Here is a 17,649-nt window from a genome sequence, read left to right on the forward strand (position 1 = left end):
TCTCCAAATTTTATACATGATTGCTTCAGAGATAAACTGACACTCGCGGGGTATTGTTCCCCTTAATTTGTTAAATATGTACCTATGACAAAATGTCTTGTTGGTAAGGAAAATTTGACGGTCAGTGGTGCTCCCAAGGGTGTGGGGACAAGTATTACAAAGTGTACTGAAAAGAAGAAAAGACGACCCTGGTGGGGAGCACTCTTATCTGAAGCAGAAACTTAATTAGCAATGTATGATTGTCTTAACAACGCTGTCAGGTTATTTACGGAGCTCCGCCATTTTTAAACGACCCTTACTAATTTTAAATAACCCAAATGTTTAGTGAGACATAACGAAGTCACTTCTCAAATGCCACCAGTATTTTAAGATGACAAGTTTAGAGAGAAAAAAAAATCACAGAAGATTAAATTTAATTCCTTCACTAATTTCAAAGTATTTTGAAATTAGCCCAAGTACTTCAAATACCTTTATTACTATGTGAGTGCGTGTTTTCTTTTCTGCAGATATTCCACAGATGACAACACTTAAATCCTTCAGTATTTTCAGTGTGTTTCTACATCAGGCCGAAACTGACTTGTTAATTGGCAGATCTGGAAGGCTCAGCATGAAATCATACGTGCACGCTTTAGATCAAAACGATATCAAGGACATTGTGTTTGGCGTGATAATTAGGGGGCATGTCGTGCTCCACCCATGGGCGTGTCTACTGCTGTCCCTGGGCGTGTCAGCACCCCAACACTTCTAACTACCTTTCCCGCACCTCTACCCCCCCAGATCCTCTCACCTCCCATCTCTTGCTTAAACCACTACTAGAGATGAGCGGGTTCGGTTTCTCTGAATCCGAACCCGCCAGAACTTCATGTTTTTTTTCACGGGTCCGAGCGACTCGGATCTTCCCGCCTTGCTCGGTTAACCCGAGCGCGCCCGAACGTCATCATGACGCTGTCGGATTCTCGCGAGGCTCGGATTCTATCGCGAGACTCGGATTCTATATAAGGAGCCGCGCGTCGCCGCCATTTTCACACGTGCATTGAGATTGATAGGGAGAGGACGTGGCTGGCGTCCTCTCCATTTAGATTATAAGAGACTGAGAGAGATTTACTGGAGCTGACTAGGAGGAGTACTGTTACTGTAGAAGTGTAGAGACTGAGTGGAGAGAGTTTACTAGTGAGGACAGTGCAGTTTACTTTATAATCCGTTCTCTGCCTGAAAAAAGCGATACACAGCACACAGTGACTCAGTCACATACCATATCTGTGTGCACTGCTCAGGCTCAGGCCAGTGTGCTGCATCATCTATTATCTATATATAATATTATATATATCTGTCTGACTGCTCAGCTCACACAGCTTATAATTGTGGGGGAGACTGGGGAGCACTACTGCAGTGCCAGTTATAGGTTATAGCAGGAGCCAGGAGTACATAATATATTATATAGTGAGTGACCACCAGACACACAGTGCAGTTTATTTAATATATCCGTTCTCTGCCTGAAAAAAGCGATACACACAGTGACTCAGTCAGTCACATACCATATCTGTGTGCACTGCTCAGGCTCAGGCCAGTGTGCTGCATCATCTATATATATTATATATCTGTCTGACTGCTCAGCTCACACAGCTTATAATTGTGGGGGAGACTGGGGAGCACTACTGCAGTGCCAGTTATAGGTTATAGCAGGAGCCAGGAGTACATAATATATTATATAGTGAGTGACCACCAGACACACAGTGCAGTTTATTTAATATATCCGTTCTCTGCCTGAAAAAAGCGATACACACAGTGACTCAGTCAGTCACATACCATATCTGTGTGCACTGCTCAGGCTCAGGCCAGTGTGCTGCATCATCTATATATATTATATATCTGTCTGACTGCTCAGCTCACACAGCTTATAATTGTGGGGGAGACTGGGGAGCACTACTGCAGTGCCAGTTATAGGTTATAGCAGGAGCCAGGAGTACATAATATTATATTAAAATTAAACAGTGCACACTTTTGCTGCAGGAGTGCCACTGCCAGTGTGACTAGTGACCAGTGACCTGACCACCAGTATATATAATATTAGTAGCATACTATCTCTTTATCAACCAGTCTATATTAGCAGCAGACACAGTACAGTGCGGTAGTTCATGGCTGTGGCTACCTCTGTGTCGGCACTCGGCAGCCCGTCCATAATTGTATATACCACCTAACCGTGGTTTTTCTTTCTTTCTTTATACATACATACTAGTTACGAGTATACTATCTCTTTATCAACCAGTCTATATTAGCAGCAGACACAGTACAGTGCGGTAGTTCACGGCTGTGGCTACCTCTGTGTCGGCACTCGGCAGCCCGTCCATAATTGTATATACCACCTAACCGTGGTTTTTTTTTCTTTCTTTATACATACATACTAGTTACGAGTATACTATCTCTTTATCAACCAGTCTATATATTAGCAGCAGACACAGTACAGTGCGGTAGTTCACGGCTGTGGCTACCTCTGTGTCGGCACTCGGCAGCCCGTCCATAATTGTATATACCACCTAACCGTGGTTTTTTTTTCTTTCTTTATACATACATACTAGTTACGAGTATACTATCTCTTTATCAACCAGTCTATATTAGCAGCAGACACAGTACAGTGCGGTAGTTCACGGCTGTGGCTACCTCTGTGTCGGCACTCGGCAGCCCGTCCATAATTGTATATACCACCTAACCGTGGTTTTTTTTTCTTTCTTTATACATACATACTAGTTACGAGTATACTATCTCTTTATCAACCAGTCTATATATTAGCAGCAGACACAGTACAGTGCGGTAGTTCACGGCTGTGGCTACCTCTGTGTCGGCACTCGGCAGCCCGTCCATAATTGTATATACCACCTAACCGTGGTTTTTTTTTCTTTCTTTATACATACATACTAGTTACGAGTATACTATCTCTTTATCAACCAGTCTATATTAGCAGCAGACACAGTACAGTGCGGTAGTTCACGGCTGTGGCTACCTCTGTGTCGGCACTCGGCAGCCCGTCCATAATTGTATATACCACCTAACCGTGTTTTTTTTTTCTTTCTTTATACATACATACTAGTTACGAGTATACTATCTCTTTATCAACCAGTCTATATATTAGCAGCAGACACAGTACAGTGCGGTAGTTCACGGCTGTGGCTACCTCTGTGTCGGCACTCGGCAGCCCGTCCATAATTGTATATACCACCTAACCGTGTTTTTTTTTTCTTTCTTTATAGTCATACTAGTTACGAGTATACTATCTCTTTATCAACCAGTCTATATTAGCAGCAGACACAGTACAGTGCGGTAGTTCACGGCTGTGGCTACCTCTGTGTCGGCACTCGGCAGCCCGTCCATAATTGTATATACCACCTAACCGTGGTTTTTTTTCTTTCTTTATACATACATACTAGTTACGAGTATACTATCTCTTTATCAACCAGTCTATATTAGCAGCAGACACAGTACAGTGCGGTAGTTCACGGCTGTGGCTACCTCTGTGTCGGCACTCGGCAGCCCGTCCATAATTGTATATACCACCTAACCGTGTTTTTTTTTTTCTTTCTTTATACATACATACTAGTTACGAGTATACTATCTCTTTATCAACCAGTCTATATATTAGCAGCAGACACAGTACAGTGCGGTAGTTCACGGCTGTGGCTACCTCTGTGTCGGCACTCGGCAGCCCGTCCATAATTGTATATACCACCTAACCGTGGTTTTTTTTTCTTTCTTTATAGTCATACTAGTTACGAGTATACTATCTCTTTATCAACCAGTCTATATTAGCAGCAGACACAGTACAGTGCGGTAGTTCACGGCTGTGGCTACCTCTGTGTCGGCACTCGGCAGCCCGTCCATAATTGTATATACCACCTAACCGTGGTTTTTTTTTCTTTCTTTATACATACATACTAGTTACGAGTATACTATCTCTTTATCAACCAGTCTATATTAGCAGCAGACACAGTACAGTGCGGTAGTTCACGGCTGTGGCTACCTCTGTGTCGGCACTCGGCAGCCCGTCCATAATTGTATATACCACCTAACCGTGGTTTTTTTTTCTTTCTTTATACATACATACTAGTTACGAGTATACTATCTCTTTATCAACCAGTCTATATTAGCAGCAGACACAGTACAGTGCGGTAGTTCACGGCTGTGGCTACCTCTGTGTCGGCACTCGGCAGCCCGTCCATAATTGTATATACCACCTAACCGTGGTTTTTTTTTCTTTCTTTATACATACATACTAGTTACGAGTATACTATCTCTTTATCAACCAGTCTATATATTAGCAGCAGACACAGTACAGTGCGGTAGTTCACGGCTGTGGCTACCTCTGTGTCGGCACTCGGCAGCCCGTCCATAATTGTATACTAGTATCCAATCCATCCATCTCCATTGTTTACCTGAGGTGCCTTTTAGTTGTGCCTATTAAAATATGGAGAACAAAAATGTTGAGGTTCCAAAATTAGGGAAAGATCAAGATCCACTTCCACCTCGTGCTGAAGCTGCTGCCACTAGTCATGGCCGAGACGATGAAATGCCAGCAACGTCGTCTGCCAAGGCCGATGCCCAATGTCATAGTACAGAGCATGTCAAATCCAAAACACCAAATATCAGAAAAAAAAGGACTCCAAAACCTAAAATAAAATTGTCGGAGGAGAAGCGTAAACTTGCCAATATGCCATTTACCACACGGAGTGGCAAGGAACGGCTGAGGCCCTGGCCTATGTTCATGGCTAGTGGTTCAGCTTCACATGAGGATGGAAGCACTCAGCCTCTCGCTAGAAAAATGAAAAGACTCAAGCTGGCAAAAGCAGCACAGCAAAGAACTGTGCATTCTTCGAAATCCCAAATCCACAAGGAGAGTCCAATTGTGTCGGTTGCGATGCCTGACCTTCCCAACACTGGACGTGAAGAGCATGCGCCTTCCACCATTTGCACGCCCCCTGCAAGTGCTGGAAGGAGCACCCGCAGTCCAGTTCCTGATAGTCAGATTGAAGATGTCAGTGTTGAAGTACACCAGGATGAGGAGGATATGGGTGTTGCTGGCGCTGGGGAGGAAATTGACCAGGAGGATTCTGATGGTGAGGTGGTTTGTTTAAGTCAGGCACCCGGGGAGACACCTGTTGTCCGTGGGAGGAATATGGCCGTTGACATGCCAGGTGAAAATACCAAAAAAATCAGCTCTTCGGTGTGGAGGTATTTCACCAGAAATGCGGACAACAGGTGTCAAGCCGTGTGTTCCCTTTGTCAAGCTGTAATAAGTAGGGGTAAGGACGTTAACCACCTCGGAACATCCTCCCTTATACGTCACCTGCAGCGCATTCATCATAAGTCAGTGACAAGTTCAAAAACTTTGGGTGACAGCGGAAGCAGTCCACTGACCAGTAAATCCCTTCCTCTTGTAACCAAGCTCACGCAAACCACCCCACCAACTCCCTCAGTGTCAATTTCCTCCTTCCCCAGGAATGCCAATAGTCCTGCAGGCCATGTCACTGGCAATTCTGACGAGTCCTCTCCTGCCTGGGATTCCTCCGATGCATCCTTGCGTGTAACGCCTACTGCTGCTGGCGCTGCTGTTGTTGCCGCTGGGAGTCGATGGTCATCCCAGAGGGGAAGTCGTAAGCCCACTTGTACTACTTCCAGTAAGCAATTGACTGTTCAACAGTCCTTTGCGAGGAAGATGAAATATCACAGCAGTCATCCTACTGCAAAGCGGATAACTGAGGCCTTGGCATCCTGGGTGGTGAGAAACGTGGTTCCGGTATCCATCATTACTGCAGAGCCAACTAGAGACTTGTTGGAGGTACTGTGTCCCCGGTACCAAATACCATCTAGGTTCCATTTCTCTAGGCAGGCGATACCGAAAATGTACACAGACCTCAGAAAAAGAGTCACCAGTGTCCTAAAAAATGCAGCTGTACCCAATGTCCACTTAACCACGGACATGTGGACAAGTGGAGCAGGGCAGGGTCAGGACTATATGACTGTGACAGCCCACTGGGTAGATGTATGGACTCCCGCCGCAAGAACAGCAGCAGCGGCACCAGTAGCAGCATCTCGCAAACGCCAACTCTTTCCTAGGCAGGCTACGCTTTGTATCACCGGTTTCCAGAATACGCACACAGCTGAAAACCTCTTACGGCAACTGAGGAAGATCATCGCGGAATGGCTTACCCCAATTGGACTCTCCTGTGGATTTGTGGCATCGGACAACGCCAGCAATATTGTGTGTGCATTAAATATGGGCAAATTCCAGCACGTCCCATGTTTTGCACATACCTTGAATTTGGTGGTGCAGAATTTTTAAAAAAACGACAGGGGCGTGCAAGAGATGCTGTCGGTGGCCAGAAAAATTGCGGGACACTTTCGGCGTACAGGCACCACGTACAGAAGACTGGAGCACCACCAAAAACTACTGAACCTGCCCTGCCATCATCTGAAGCAAGAAGTGGTAACGAGGTGGAATTCAACCCTCTATATGCTTCAGAGGTTGGAGGAGCAGCAAAAGGCCATTCAAGCCTATACAATTGAGCACGATATAGGAGGTGGAATGCACCTGTCTCAAGTGCAGTGGAGAATGATTTCAACGTTGTGCAAGGTTCTGATGCCCTTTGAACTTGCCACACGTGAAGTCAGTTCAGACACTGCCAGCCTGAGTCAGGTCATTCCCCTCATCAGGCTTTTGCAGAAGAAGCTGGAGGCATTGAAGAAGGAGCTAAAAGGGAGCGATTCCGCTAGGCATGTGGGACTTGTGGATGCAGCCCTTAATTCGCTTAACAAGGATTCACGGGTGGTCAATCTGTTGAAATCAGAGCACTACATTTTGGCCACCGTGCTCGATCCTAGATTTAAAGCCTACCTTGGATCTCTCTTTCCGGCAGACACAAGTCTGCTGGGGTGCAAAGACCTGCTGGTGACAAAATTGTCAAGTCAAGCGGAACGCGACCTGTCAACATCTCCTCCTTCACATTCTCCCGCAACTGGGGGTGCGAGGAAAAGGCTCAGAATTCCGAGCCCACCCGCTGGCGGTGATGCAGGGCAGTCTGGAGCGACTGCTGATGCTGACATCTGGTCCGGACTGAAGGACCTGACAACGATTACGGACATGTCGTCTACTGTCACTGCATATGATTCTCTCAACATTGATAGAATGGTGGAGGATTATATGAGTGACCGCATCCAAGTAGGCACGTCACACAGTCCGTACTTATACTGGCAGGAAAAAGAGGCAATTTGGAGGCCCTTGCACAAACTGGCTTTATTCTACCTAAGTTGCCCTCCCACAAGTGTGTACTCCGAAAGAGTGTTTAGTGCCGCCGCTCACCTTGTCAGCAATCGGCGTACGAGGTTACATCCAGAAAATGTGGAGAAGATGATGTTCATTAAAATGAATTATAATCAATTCCTCCGCGGAGACATTGACCAGCAGCAATTGCCTCCACAAAGTACACAGGGAGCTGAGATGGTGGATTCCAGTGGGGACGAATTGATAATCTGTGAGGAGGGGGATGTACACGGTGATATATCGGAGGGTGAAGATGAGGTGGACATCTTGCCTCTGTAGAGCCAGTTTGTGCAAGGAGAGATTAATTGCTTCTTTTTTGGGGGGGGTCCAAACCAACCCGTCATATCAGTCACAGTCGTGTGGCAGACCCTGTCACTGAAATGATGGGTTGGTTAAAGTGTGCATGTCCTGTTTTGTTTATACAACATAAGGGTGGGTGGGAGGGCCCAAGGACAATTCCATCTTGCACCTCTTTTTTCTTTTCTTTTTCTTTGCATCATGTGCTGATTGGGGAGGGTTTTTTGGAAGGGACATCCTGCGTGACACTGCAGTGCCACTCCTAGATGGGCCCGGTGTTTGTGTCGGCCACTAGGGTCGCTAATCTTACTCACACAGTCAGCTACCTCATTGCGCCTCTTTTTTTCTTTGCGTCATGTGCTGTTTGGGGAGGGTTTTTTGGAAGGGACATCCTGCGTGACACTGCAGTGCCACTCCTAGATGGGCCCGGTGTTTGTGTCGGCCACTAGGGTCGCTAATCTTACTCACACAGCTACCTCATTGCGCCTCTTTTTTTCTTTGCGTCATGTGCTGTTTGGGGAGGGTTTTTTGGAAGGGCCATCCTGCGTGACACTGCAGTGCCACTCCTAGATGGGCCCGGTGTTTGTGTCGGCCACTAGGGTCGCTAATCTTACTCACACAGCTACCTCATTGCGCCTCTTTTTTTCTTTGCGTCATGTGCTGTTTGGGGAGGGTTTTTTGGAAGGGACATCCTGCGTGACACTGCAGTGCCACTCCTAGATGGGCCCGGTGTTTGTGTCGGCCACTAGGGTCGCTTATCTTACTCACACAGCGACCTCGGTGCAAATTTTAGGACTAAAAATAATATTGTGAGGTGTGAGGTATTCAGAATAGACTGAAAATGAGTGTAAATTATGGTTTTTGAGGTTAATAATACTTTGGGATCAAAATGACCCCCAAATTCTATGATTTAAGCTGTTTTTTAGTGTTTTTTGAAAAAAACACCCGAATCCAAAACACACCCGAATCCGACAAAAAAAATTTGGTGAGGTTTTGCCAAAACGCGTTCGAACCCAAAACACGGCCGCGGAACCGAACCCAAAACCAAAACACAAAACCCGAAAAATTTCAGGCGCTCATCTCTAACCACTACCACCCCCCTCCCCCAACTAAAGGCCTGATTCTGACGTGCGCGGTATTGTCTGTGCAGTAGCGTACAGCTAGCATTCATACGTTATGAAATATGAAACGTTTCTGTATGAATCAGACGCCTCCTGCCAGCATCTGCGATCCAAGAGCTGCGTCTGAAGATACATCATTGGGTCACCATCATGACCATCAGTCACGATGATCGGTGCCCTTGGCCAGTCTGCGTAAGCCAAAGCTTACTCAGACCGGCCGTCGGAACCACACTGACGGATTCTGGAAGTCTGAATCCAATGACGCAGACCCTGTGCTCGCCACGCCCCCTCTCCACTCACCAAATGCAGGTAAGGGGGGCTGCGAGCAGTCAAGGAGGACTCGTTCTACAAACGCGCAGTTCCCCAACAATCGGATTTGTACATAAACCATTAGGTTTACCTACAGATCCGATTCAGGCCCTACAGTAAGTCTCTGTCAACTCACTTCATTCGCGCATGCACAGTAGAAAAAAACTGTATAGCCGTCATTATTGCGAGCATCTCCACATCTCCTAACCGCAGTCCTCTCTCTGCAACCTTAAGTCAACTCCTCTTCTGGACTAAGTCAGTCGTCGTCCATCGCACTGCAGCAACAGAGTACGGCTTATGCCAGAACATTGTGCCGTCTGAAGTGAAGTACCGGTGCCTCCCGGCAGCTTAGGAGGCACAGAGCGGACCTGGGAGTCCAGTAGAGCAGACAACACTTGCTTAGAAGGAAACTACACAATGTAATGTTCACTTGCAGCATTTCAATATTCTTGGCATGTCGTCATTGACCACTTTGACATTACACTGATCAGATGTTGACATGATTAGAAAGTCGACATAGCTGGTGGTCTAGCGGTGACTTACCTGGAATGGCGGCTCCAGCAATGTCTTCCGAGTCCAGCGATCAGTTGATTATGATTTCTGGCGTATCCAGCGGCGTTTCCGGCATTGAGTTATGCCTAACTCCTAAACCAACACCCCTTCCACCACTAGCACCTAGTCCTAAATTCCACTCCTATATATTAACCCTAATCTTCGCGTAAGCTCTCCTTAACCTTCTGCTCTCAGTCCGTGCATCACATATCAACATTGTGAGCATATCGACATTCTACAGATGCCGACATGTTCAATGTCAGCATTGTGGTATTGACATTGTGGTACATCCCCTCTTCTCCCTATCCTCCTCAAGAGAACTTGGCAAATAGCTAGGACTAAGGTATCTATTTACTAAGCCACAGAGAGAGATAAATTGGACGGAGATAAAGTAACAGCCAACCAGCTCCTGACATTTCTCAAGCCTAGCCTGTAACATGACAGTTGGGAGCTGATTGGCTGGTACATTATCTCTGTCCACTTTATCTCTCTCAGAGGCTTAGTACGTAGGGGGTCATTCCGACCTGATCGCACGCTAGGATTTATCGCTGTGCTGCAATCAGGTCAGAATTGCGCATGCGTATGCACCGCAATGCGCAGGCGCGTCGTACAGGTACAAAGCGGATCGTTGCTGAGCGATGGATTTTACAAAGAATCCATTTGCACAGCCAATCACAAGGAGATTGACAGGAAGAAGGCGTTTGCGGGTGTCAACTGCACGTTTTCTGGGAGTGGTTGGAAAAACGCAGGCGTGTCCAAGCGTTTGCAGGGCGGGTGTCTGCCGTCAATTCCGGCCCCGGACAGGCTGAAGTGATCGCAGCGGCTGAGTAAGTTCTGAGCTACTCAGAAACTGCACAAAACTTTTTTGTACCGCTCGGCTGCACATGCGATCGCACACTTGCACAGCAAAAATACACTCCCCCATAGGCGGCGACTATCTGATCACAGCGCTGCAAAAAATAGCTAGCGAGCGATCAACTCGGAATGACCCTCATAGACCCCTAATGTTACTGTCTTAACTTTGTTGCAACAATGTTTTGGTTCCCAAAATCATAACTGCCTTTGAGAAGCTGATCATATAAAGTAGCAGACAGAAAACGTAATAAACCATTTCGCAAGTCATCATATTATAATTGGAGGAAGTAGAATGAACCAAAAACAAAACATTTGAGTGTATATCCTGTATAAATTCCTAGGCAGAAAACACACCTGTCTGTTTATCTGTTCTGTACCGTCTGTGTGGCTGCAGCGACTGTCACGTAGGAGGCTTTCTTGAGACAGGGAATGTTTTTCACCCTCCTTGCGTGAAAGATCCTTTATTTTATTTTCCCCCTTCTTTCCTTTTCTTAAACAAGTCCTAGTTAATTTAACAGCTGTGTAAATATTGATAAGATAACAATAGAATTCGTTCCCCACACATATGGCTGAGGCAATTCAATGAAGTAATGTTTCCTCGCTAGCATTAATTAAGCTGCTAGCGTTCGAAAGCTATTAATGATCAATACCGGCTATAGAGCAGACGAATGCGTGTATTTATATTAATTTAATGCCAGATACTGTGTACACACCGACGAATCACCAGCCACCAATAAAGTGAACGCAGCTGTTCTTTTAAAAATTGTATCTCAAAATGGGAACTAGAATAAAGAGACGCAGAATTGTTCAATATGTCGCATTAAATGAAATACTTAGTGCCCTGGCCACAAACGTCCGGTACTTTGTCTTATCTGTCATTGACTCACAGTGGGGGCAGCCGTGTCGAAGTCTGAACCAAAATAAAAATATATACATTTCAAAACGTATCTTAGGCTGTACCTTTCTACGTTCTCTTCCCGTGTCTCCCATTAGTGACTGACACCCTGTCTGCCCGCCCATCGGGGTCATTCGTTGCTGATTTACTCCCTACTCCCCCTTCCACACGACTTATCGATACTTGCTTGCAGGGGTTAAAGTGGGGGGGGGGGGGGGGAATGAGGTGGAACTGAGTTCCACCACTTGTAATTGTAGGTGGAACTAGTTCCACCTTCTCCACGGCCTTGCACAGTAATTCCATAATGTGTATAAGCAGTACCGCCGTGTAGCATAATGTGAATAAAGGGCACTACTGAGTGACGTAATGTGAATAAGGGGCACTGCTGTGTGGCATAATGTGAATAAGGGACACTACTATGTGGTGTAATATGAATAAGGGGCACTACATGCTGTGTAATGGGAATAAGATTGTTCTACTGTGTGGCGTAATTTGAATTGGGGGTACTATTGTGTGACCACACCCCTTCCTTGTGAGACCATTGTCTCTAAATAAAGTAAGGGAGGCCCTGGCTCCGCCTAATGGGAGGTGGCGGGTGGGGGGGGGATGGTAGGTTGCACAGGAAATGAGTTCCACCACCTCTCCTGGACCACTTTAAGCCCTGCTTGCTTGTACTGTACCAGGCATAGGTGCTGGTTCTTACATAGACACATAGCGGTAAAAGCAGGAGTTCTAGAGGGGGGGGGGGGTGTTTCCAAATTAAGTCCACAATACCCCACCCTGCGGAACATTGGAGCAAGTACAGGAGACTTCGGGAGTGGTAGAAGAACCTAGTAACAGCCCTCAACATTAATTTAAACATTGGCCTTTTTATACACTGGATACTGTATGGAATACAGTATTAATATTTAACACTATAGATGGACTCTAGCTATAGATAGTCTCTAGTATAAGCTGAATCAAACATTTCAATAATATAAATAAGTGGTCAGGAAAAGGTTAAACATACCATAATAAATAAATACACAAATATAATAGAACCAGAACTGCACTTTCTAAGCACACATTCTCCCTCCTCATGGTAAGGCTCCTGTCTCTTCTTCCTGGTAGCTGCTCTCTGGTCCCATGCACTGATTGAGGACTCACATCCACACACACATCATACTTGGTAGAAGAAGCTGATACCACTGGGCAAGTGCAGCAGCTCTGCTCTGTCTCTTACACTGCATGATGTGGCTGCAGCTCTAGTAATCATATTATATACCATTGCTATTGCTGTCATAATTTGAGTCACTTGCCAAGCTAAGGGGGGTTTCCAGGCAACCGGACCTCCCCCGCCTACATTTGCCTATAACACAGCAGCATCTGTGGGATTTGTCACTGCAATGTTTGTGACTTTATGTTAATGTTGCTACAAAGCCCTTCCCTGGTGTACAGCCGTGCGTCTGTATGTGCAAGGACTGAAACGCCCACTATGAGCGTCTGTGACCGGCCAATACATTTCTAGTACATTTCTGAAGCCATGCGTCTGAATCAGTGCGGCTACCCTGCGCTCATACAGTCGAGGCGCATGCACGGTTCGATTTACACAAATAGGCCGTAGAAAAACATTGCTCCACAGCGTCCAATGGGGGTCATTCTGACCTGATCGCATGCTGCAGTTTATCACAGCGGTGCGATCGGGTCAGAACGCTGCATACGCCGGCGCCGCAGTTCGCTGGCACATGCCGGAAGGCCGTCGCTGCGGTATGATCGCCTCTGCCTGATTGACAGGCAGAGGCGGTCGCTGGGCGGGGGGGGAACGAAACGGCGGCATTTGCCCGCCGTTTCGTGGGCGCGGGCCGGACCTTGCGGGAGGGGGGGGCGGGCCGCAGCGGATGTGTGATGTCACACGCACATGCAGCCGCTGCGGGCCGGGGAGCGACAAGTAGCTCCCGGCCAGCTCGCTAAAGCTGCGCTGGCCGGGAGCTACTCCTAAAGGGAAAAAGCATCGCCGCTGTGCGATGCTTTTGCACTTCTGCGTGGGTTGGGGCGGGGGCCGGCACTGATATGCGGGGCGGGATAGCCCTGCGCATGTCTATGGACATGATCGTAGCCCTGCAAAATTTTGCAGGGCTACGATAAACTCGAAATGACCCCCAATATACGCAGTGTGTGCGACGCAGCCCCATAGCGAGTCCTCTACCCCACGCTTCACCCCACACTACTTTCCTCCTGGCTCTACCCTGCCTTTGGTTATATCTTTATGTTAATTGTTATCCTGTGTTGTCCAATGTTTTCATGTACGGTTGTGTTGTGTAATCTCTGTAAGGTACTGCAGATACCTTGTGGCGCCATATAAATAAAGTGTAATAATAATAATAGTATGAGTAATTAAGACTTTCCGTAATCACCGTTTTATGGGCATAACTCAAGGTTGATTGCAAAACAACATTTACCTCTAATGGGCAAAACCATGTGTACTGCAGGTGGGGCAGATGTAACATGTGCAGAGAGAGTTAGATTTGGGTGGGGTGTGTTCAAACTGTAATCAAAATTGCAGTGTAAAAATAAAGCAGCCAGTATTTACCCTGCACAGAAACAATATAACCCACCCAAATCTAACACTCTCTGCACATGTTACATCTGCCCCACCTGCAATGCACATAGTTTTGCCCATTAAAGGAAAATGTCGCTTTGCGATCAACCTTGAATTAGGCCCTATGTGTCTTTAAACCAGAACATGCTCATGTTGGGCAAATCTTTCACGTGGGCACTTTGGGGGATCCCCGACTCTGGGTGTGATTTGGAGTCGGGGATCCCCTTTAGGACAAAATGTTTGAACTCTCCAGGGACTGTTGCCTAGAACATTGCTTCTACATTTTATAACCCCCCCCCCCCCCCCCTTAAATGTATAAATGATGTCAAGCTGAGCAGATCCATGAGGTCTATTGATCACAATAATTAGGTAACGTAAAAGTAATGTCACCTGCTTGCACCGGACTTGTTCTGATTTCAAACTTTAGGGTTTTTGACTCGCAGAAATAAATGGCAGGCATCTGCCTCCACAGCTGGCGCTCTTCTACTATAACGCCTTTCACCATTAAGATACCATATGCTGCTTAAAAATAATGATTAAAAAAGATGAAATTATCCCCAAGAATGGTAATCAGGAGAACCGAGAGGAGAAAAAGGGAGAGACAGGCAGAGTAGTGATTCTGTCCCTGCTATAACTGCACAGCCCCTGGCTGACGTGATACTAGAAGTGATCGTCTCTGTGTTACAGATATGGGGGACGACACTGCAAGATGTGTGGGCGCTCAGCAGCCAGCTATGATGAGGGATAGGAACCTGGGCTCAGCTGTGAAGGACTGCCCTTACTGTGGAAAAACCTTTAGGACTTCACATCACCTAAAGGTGCATTTGAGGATACACACAGGTAAGGACCCAGGAGAAGACAGGTAGAATTGAATTTGAATCTGGTTTTACGTGAAGTCTTATGATTTTACTAGAAACAGGGCTGACTGGCTGCCATGTCCCTAAAAGGGTCACCTGGCCCCCCTACCTTTGTACGTTTTATATGCACTGTCCTAAAAGCAGCGTTATACCAATGCTCCCCGCTGACGGTCTCTGCATTGTCTGCATCTGTGGAGCAACTGAATCGCTTTCCAAGTTTCCTTTAGATAGCACTCATGTGCCGCAGCGTATACAGGTGTGCCCAGTAGTAATCCCATCAGCATTGATTGGATCATTATTGGCTGGGATTTTGAAGACACACTCGCACAGAGTGGGCTGATTCAGGGGTGGTCGCTGCTCTGCCCCCACTCTTGCTTTGTTAACGTGAGTATCATGAGCGATAAAATGTAAATGAAAGTGACAACAGGGCAACCATCAGGGGGGGACTGTGGGGACTGGTGTCCCGGGCCCATACAGAGAGGGGGGCTCACCCCTGCCTCCTACCGCCAATACCTGTAGAGCTGCACCAGTCTGTGAATTAACAGCAGGCTGATGCGCAGGGAGGACTTCTTAAAACAAGCCTTATCTGTACATCAGCTCTCTGTAAACGGTTTCTGCAGGTCCGCAACACCTATATGTAACGTCACAATGTATGACATCACATAAGGGTGGAGCAGTGCAGCAGAATCTTTTTTTTTTGGGAGGGAGGGGCCCTGTCTATTTTGTCAGTACCGGGCCCCACAATTTCTGATGGCAGCCCTGAGTGTCACCCTTTATGTATGAACGACACCTGAATGTGCACACACTGACATGCCTGCTTTCTGTGTCTATGCATGTGGTTCTGGACATGCCATCATCAGTGCACCATCGCGAGCACCATGGCAGGCGCAGTTCCTCTGTCTGACCACGGCTTCACTCACATGCCTGCGACACACACATAAAACGCCTACAACATCGACTTTTTTTTGCTTTGACCACAGGCCACCTCCCAGTAACTGCTCATTGCTTTCCCCGCTCTATTTCTCATCCCATCTACGCCGTATGCAATAGCGCCTTTGTGCGTACACTCTGTAATGCAAGCGCTGTAGAAGTTTTCTCAGTTTTTTGTGCAAGCACAGTAGGAAATAGTCTTTCAGCTATGAGAATGTTGGCTTTGCGTGCAGTTTGCTTGCGCCTCTGAAATAGGCCCAGTGTGTCAGGTTAGTTTGCTGCTTCAGCCAGGGAAGGCAGCGTCAGTGAGGCTAGCAGTATTTTCTAGCCACGTGCAGTCCTTGCATTTGAGTTCATGGCTTCTTGCCTCTCTGGGAATTAACAGAACAGTCCAGGATGAGGGGCTGAAGAACTTGAAGTGAGCTCCAGCTGGCCAGTTATGCATTGTCCTTTTCTGCTAGGGACACCCCAATTTCCATGTTTCTCTTAGAGCATCATTATCAGCACTGTAGACGGGCTGTTATATCAGGGGGTGACCTAACTAATGTTTCTGTAAGTGGTGTAAGGGAGTATACCATATGGGAAAGTGTGGACCAAAGAATATAGGGAAAATTGACTTAAGGGCCAAATTATTTATTAAACATTAAGGGGCTGATTCTGTATCACACACAAAAGTGCACGCAGCAGCGTCTATTGGTGGTCACCCATATGCGAGTTTATGCAACTGTCGCTAAACACTACTTTCCTTGTCTACCTCCATGTGGCCGAGTGTGCTAGGACTGAGACAACCATGTTTAGCTTCTGTGCTGATTGGTCTCTAACTGACCTGATCTCAGCAGTGCCTTTGAGCCTACACTCTGTGTAATGCATGCGCTGTAGGGGTTTTCAGTATGCGGACTGTCTGTGCCTCAGAAACAGCAAAAAACTTATGTATACTCATACTTCCCAACTGTCCTTATTCCAGCGGGACAGTCCCACTACTCAGACAGGGGAGGGGGCTGGGGGTATCCTTTGATCACTGCCGCTCTGCTCTGCAAAGCAGTGAGTGATCAATGAATAGATGATTCTAAAGATTGCATGGAGGTAAGCCAGGGGGGATGGGCATGCCCACAAAATGCCAAAAATAGGGTCATGTGCAATGCCATGCCCTCCTGTCTGAGGCCATGTCCCCTTTTTGGGCACTGACTTAATGACACCAAAAGTTGGGTGGTATAGGATATTGATGATAGTGTTCAGTAGACCCCTTAATAATGTCTCACAGTATATTAGCATTTTTTGGCCGTCATCAGACATATAAGAGCAGGCTTTACAATGTCTCGTAAGATCTATACTGTATGTACAGTGATTTGTGACTTTTTTGAGTAGCCCAGCAGTTGGATAGTTTATGTTTGTCTTTTGAGATATTGTCATTGTATTGGATCCTCTGAAGTGGTAATTTCCATAAGATGCTATCCAGTAATTGATGAGGGGGGTTTATTTAAAGTATTTATGTTAAAATTGTATGTCAAAAAGGCAATGGAGGAGTCTAAGCTTCCAATGACCACTGAAGATGGATAGAGGCCATCAAGGAACATATACTTTATGAAGGGTAAAGAATTGTAATAGGCAGTTGTACAGGTATTGGCATAGACAGGTGATAAGCATGGAGAGGAAGACAGATAACAAATGCCATTTGCCAACATGCAAAAAGTGTCCCAAGAGAGAATTTTCCATTTTGTGAAGACCTGCTGCTAGTTTCTGCAAATGTGCCCGATTTTACAGAAAGCATGGGGATCATTGTGTAAAGATGGTATCATGCAAAAAGAGTACTGACTGGGGAAGTTGATTGGGCGTTTCTTACTAAATGTGGGCTGTGCACGTAAATGCAGACATTGAATACCATTTGAAATTTTTATGCAATGCTATAGTTGGAGAAGACGGTTAGACAGTGGCCTCAGTTCCTCATT

At 46.5% G+C, this 17,649-nt stretch overlaps 1 protein-coding gene across 7 annotated transcripts in view; it reads left to right on the forward strand.

Moving 5' to 3' along the window:
- ZNF536 (zinc finger protein 536) overlaps positions 1-17,649 on the forward strand; it is a 1,069,084-nt gene that overhangs the window by 636,992 nt on the left and 414,443 nt on the right. For 6 of the 7 annotated variants that reach the window (XM_063946047.1, XM_063946046.1, XM_063946048.1 and 3 more), the window contains one exon: positions 14,604-14,756. The exons of the other annotated variant lie outside the window; for it this stretch is intronic. In XM_063946047.1, the coding sequence (XP_063802117.1) occupies positions 14,604-14,756 (153 nt within the window). The remainder of the gene's footprint in view (positions 1-14,603; positions 14,757-17,649) is intronic. 7 annotated transcript variants of the gene reach the window in all.

The sequence above is a fragment of the Pseudophryne corroboree genome, chromosome 11 (genome assembly GCF_028390025.1).
Source record: "Pseudophryne corroboree isolate aPseCor3 chromosome 11, aPseCor3.hap2, whole genome shotgun sequence".
In the NCBI taxonomy this organism is placed as follows: Eukaryota; Metazoa; Chordata; class Amphibia; order Anura; family Myobatrachidae; genus Pseudophryne; species Pseudophryne corroboree.